Source organism: Lactuca serriola, chromosome 3, assembly GCF_051521515.1.
Source record: "Lactuca serriola cultivar US96UC23 chromosome 3, Lser_US96UC23_V15, whole genome shotgun sequence".
Lineage (NCBI taxonomy): Eukaryota > Viridiplantae > Streptophyta > Magnoliopsida > Asterales > Asteraceae > Lactuca > Lactuca serriola.
In genome coordinates this window covers 19,267,397-19,272,211 of record NC_136410.1, presented here as the reverse complement: position 1 = coordinate 19,272,211, position 4,815 = coordinate 19,267,397, and the positions used below count along the sequence as shown (strand labels likewise).

At 35.6% G+C, this 4,815-nt stretch overlaps 1 protein-coding gene across 1 annotated transcript; it reads left to right on the top strand.

Annotated features, from left to right (window-relative positions):
• Positions 1-3,562: 3,562 nt before the first annotated feature.
• LOC145091610 (NADP-specific glutamate dehydrogenase) lies at positions 3,563-4,579 on the top strand. The gene has a single exon (XM_079029363.1). The coding sequence runs from the start codon at positions 3,717-3,719 to the stop codon at positions 4,464-4,466; it is 750 nt and encodes a 249-aa protein (XP_078885489.1). The 5' UTR covers positions 3,563-3,716; the 3' UTR covers positions 4,467-4,579.
• Positions 4,580-4,815: the final 236 nt, after the last annotated feature.

The window sequence follows — 4,815 nt, the reverse complement described above, 5'->3', positions numbered from 1 at the left end:
GTCCTCGCCTTCGCTGCTGACGCGTGTCTCGGGCTCACATTTGACGCGTGTTCTGCCCTTCCCTCCGGATCAGAAGATTCGCACCCTACATAAGGGGAGGTGCGAATCCTCCTGGTTTTGTTTGGAAATTTCACACTTTTTACCCCTAAATCCATTTTTAAGCTATTCCAACATCCCCCGAAGCCCCGGGATCATACCTAACACCCGAAGAACATCCTGAAGCGTCCGAAGACCCTAAGAAATTTATCTTTTCGGTTTGAAACTCAACCCTCGCAAGGCCTGGTTTCAATAAAGCTCCCGGTTGTCATCAAAGAAAGTCATTTATAGAAACGAAGTGCTATCCAGATTATCATTTTATCATCCGGTTATTTCACGGTGAGTTTAATATAGGGATAATTGTATGTTATGTGTTATATGTGCAATGTGCTTTCTCGTGTTATTATGATAATGAGCTATACCATTGACCACGAAGTGAATGACTAAGCATCACTTGGGTATTGGTATGTAGCCTTTGACCATGAAGTGAATTATTAAGCATCACTTTGACATTGGCAGAAGGTTAGGTAGGGCTGAAAGCTTGTAAATTGCTAGCAAACTGCTAATTCAGAAATCATTTATTTTTTATGCCACATGGGCTAAAGTCTTATTGATGTATATCATGTTGAAATTGTTGTATTTCATTGATTGTAAATCTTTGAATCAGATTTTTCGTTAATATGGAAAACTTGTCATATGATACTCATCCGCCTTTGTTGTTCTTTGCCCCCCTTTGCTTCTGTCATATTGATATATATATATATATATATATATATATATATATATATATATATATATATATATATATGGCATAACGTTATATTGTAACTGTTATTGAACTCACTAAGCGTCACCGCTTATCCCTCTCAGTGTTTAATTATTACAGGTGATAAACATCCAATATAGTTATGTACTGTAAGAAGATGTAGAATAGTTTATATTATAGCTTTTGTAATTAGTGAATAAATTCTTGGGAAGTTATGTAATATATAAAACTTTGTAAAAACCTCGTTAGTCGGTTTGTATCCAGTCTTTTGTAATAAGACCATATATGTAAAATATGTTTATGAATGTGCATGTAGCATGTTTGGAGTAATAATGTAAAGTATGAAAGAGGTCTTTCACCACACCCTAAAACTCCTAAGTTGACCAAAGTCAATAATGGTAAAAAAAAAGTCAATGGTCAAAGTGAGCCCCAGCTGACCGTCACGTCGAGGCCACTTATTGGTCACATCGTGACAACGTTAGGACAAAACAGTCGCAAAGTTGTCTTTCTCCATGTCATGATGGTTAACCTGTCACATCATGGGAACTGCTCTGGACAACTTAATCCTTTAAGCTCTTAATCATTCAAGCTAAGCACTCAAACTTTCCATAAGGCTTTCTCCATCCTAAGGCATCATAAAAATCATTGCGTTTTAGACATGCATGTCTTGAGCACGAGTTAGGTCAAAATGAAGAAAATAATATCAAATCTTATACATGGAACTCATAATTCAAAAACTTTCTAGATCTAGGACAAGAGGTCACAAAGGAACCTCAAGGACTCATAAATTCGGTAACTTTATGAAATCTCAACACTCAAACCTCCTCAAACATAGTCTAGCATGTTCGAACTAAAAAAAGGAAATTGAGGACTTACAAGAGTCCTAAAACGGCACAAGATGATTATGGAGATGTTTGTTAGCTGAAACAATGCATCAACACACCTTCTTTTTCTTTAAGGGGCTAAACTCACCACAAAGAGCTCACAAGGTTAATATGGGTTTTAGGGTTTCATGGAGGGTAAAATGGAGGTGATGTAGGTTGAGGGTGTGCAAACTATATCCCTCACTTCCCTTAAATAGGAGCACAAATCCTGAAATTAGGGTTAAGCACTTAGGCGGACACCACGTCGTGACCATAAGCTTGTCACGTCGTGGCACACGAGATTGATGCGTGTTTTATTCATCCATGACCACGTCGTGGTGTATCCTTCACCATACCGTGACCATCACAAAATTCATATTTTTAAACGATTTAACTTCTTAAAAACATAATTGAAATATTTACCTGAAATAGATGTTACACAAACCTTTTCAGTTTATTGAATTTTGGAAAGTTGTGAGGCGGTGCGACAAATAACGTCAACACTGCGAACGAACTAGTGTCTTGTGTGTTTTAATTTCTAGTTGTCTTGTGTATTATTTTAATTTGAAGTTTGTTTTAAATTGAAGTGTCTTATGTTATATTTTAATTTCAAATGTGTTGTGTTTTTTTAAGCGTATTGTAATTTTGTTTCAAGCTAATGAAATTTTAGTTTTTATAAAAAAATAATTTGTTTAAATTGATTACTTTTTGTAAATATTTTTTCTAAAAATTAACATGTCAAAAACGGCAACCACACCCTCTAAATGATAATATTTTGAAAGACAAATCATATATTACCCTACATTTACTATAAAAAAATAACACCACTTCTTCTAACCTAATTTAAAACAATAATACCAAAACATAAATGATTAAATCACACAAAAATCTTATAAGATGGTTGAAAGTTGAAACCAAATAATAATAATAATAATAATAATAATAATAATAATAATAATAATAATAATAATAAACTAGAAAGGATTCCCCGGTGTTGCCGGAGTCGAAAGGTATTGCTTTGTAAAGTAAAATAGCATGTTGAATAAAATTGAGATAATCCAGTAAAGGAAGATAAACAATGTCATCTAATTAAATAAGTAAAAAAATCCAAATAATTATTTCTTACAATAAATGAGGAAAATAAAGAAATGGTGTCACAAATTGAACTTTATTGCCATGTATGGCAGCGGCCGAAAAACCAATCCGGAAAATATAGACCGTTGTTTTTTGTCCGTTAATGTGAGGGTAATTTGGTCTTTTCATGTAGTAGAGACTGAATTTGTGACAACGGGTAAACCATATGGACCATTTATGTAATTTTGGCGGCGGCGGTGGTGGTGATGGTAGATGGTGAGTGACTTTATGGTATTGGACGAATATTTTCTAATAAATAAAACATTAATTTAAAACAAAAAAGAGAAATATAAATTAATAAAAAAATCGGATTAGGAGTAAAAGAGTAATTTCGGTTTCCATCGTTGTCCTCAATGTGTTAAATCCGGTAAACCACGAGGACCAAAAAAGACAAAAAGAAAGTAACGTTAAAATGACGCAAATATAGTTGAGGGACTATTTTTCAAATAAATGTGAAATAGTTGTTTGTGAACAAAAACATAAAGATGAAGGTATAATGTTGTAAGTATAAATACTAATAATATGTAATAAACAGGGTTATGAAAAATTCAAACCAAAATTAAAGGGTTATTTGTGAATAAAAATATAAAAGTAAATGGCAATGTTGTAAATAATGGAGGAACAAAAGAAAAAAAAAATGTGCCATTTACTATTAAAATTTTCCAAAACTTTAATATATATTATATAATAATACCGCCAAGATTTGTATTTTATGAAACAAGCAACTATAATTGAGGCAATCCCAAGGAAAGGAGGTGCAGCCGACCACAAATTGCACACATTTCTCTGTTGGCGCAACCACCATTTGGTCAAACCCGTGTGCTCGCCACCCGCTGTTTCACCTTTCAATCATATATTAATAACAGACCCTCATCACTCATCATCTCCACCGCTAACAACATACCGGAAAACTCAACATGTGCCGTGGATTTCAGCAAAGCGAGAAAGATCGTCTCTTAAAAATCAAAGCTTTTTATCTCTTGTTATCCCTTCCCAAAACCCACAAACACTTGCCCGATTCCCTCACTCTACATTATCTACCCCGGATTAATGGCAGCCCCTTGGAGATTAATGGATCCGTTATCCGACCCGATGCTCCGGCGTTTGTCACCCTCTATCGGGTAATTGTGTCTGATAAGGGTAAAGGGTCGGTTATGTATGGGAGCAGGGAGAAGGTGGGGGTGAGTGAAGGGGTGAGATTTGAGGTGTATTTGAGGGAAGAGAAGGTGGTGAAGGGTGGTTTCAGGAAAGATGAAGAGGGTGAGTGGAAGATGGAATGCAGGTGTGGGTTAGAAGGAGAGATGGTGGTGGAGATGCAAAATGTGGAGGTTTGTGTAGCGACGGAGGGTGAGGTGGAGGTGATGAGGGAGAAGGTAGAGATGGTGGTGAGGAGGAAAAGAGGGAGGTGTTTTGAAGGGTTGGAGGAGATACTGGAGCAGCGGAGTGAGGGGGAGGAAGTGGAGGAGAATTGTTGTTGTTGTTGTGATTGTGGCGGAGAAGATGACGATTCGGAGGAGGAGGACGGTGGAGGTGAGGTGGAGGCAGAGGTGGAAGGTGTGAGATGGGCGGTTGACGTCGGCATATGGGTCATGTGTTTGGGTGTGGGTGTCGGGTATTTGGTTTCAAAAGCTTCATCGAAGAATCTAAGGAGACGCAGATTATTGTAGCTTTGAAATTAATCTGATTTATTTTTTGTTACAAGATCACATAAGTTTTGTAAATATAAAATAGTAATACATTTCATGATCTTTATATTATTATGATCACGACAATTTATATATATAGTTTGTTCAAGTGAAATAACATTTAATGTTATCTCTCCAGCATTCAATAGACGGCGCCTTTTCGATAATTTTTGAAAGGTCGATATAGCGAATGTGATTATCAAAACTTTTTAAGCAATCTTATCTTAAGAAATGACATCATCCATTATTTTGCAAAAATCTAAAGAACATAACTTACTTATTTTAATATTAAATTCTTAATACTTCATTGACTTACAAAGCTTTCATATTA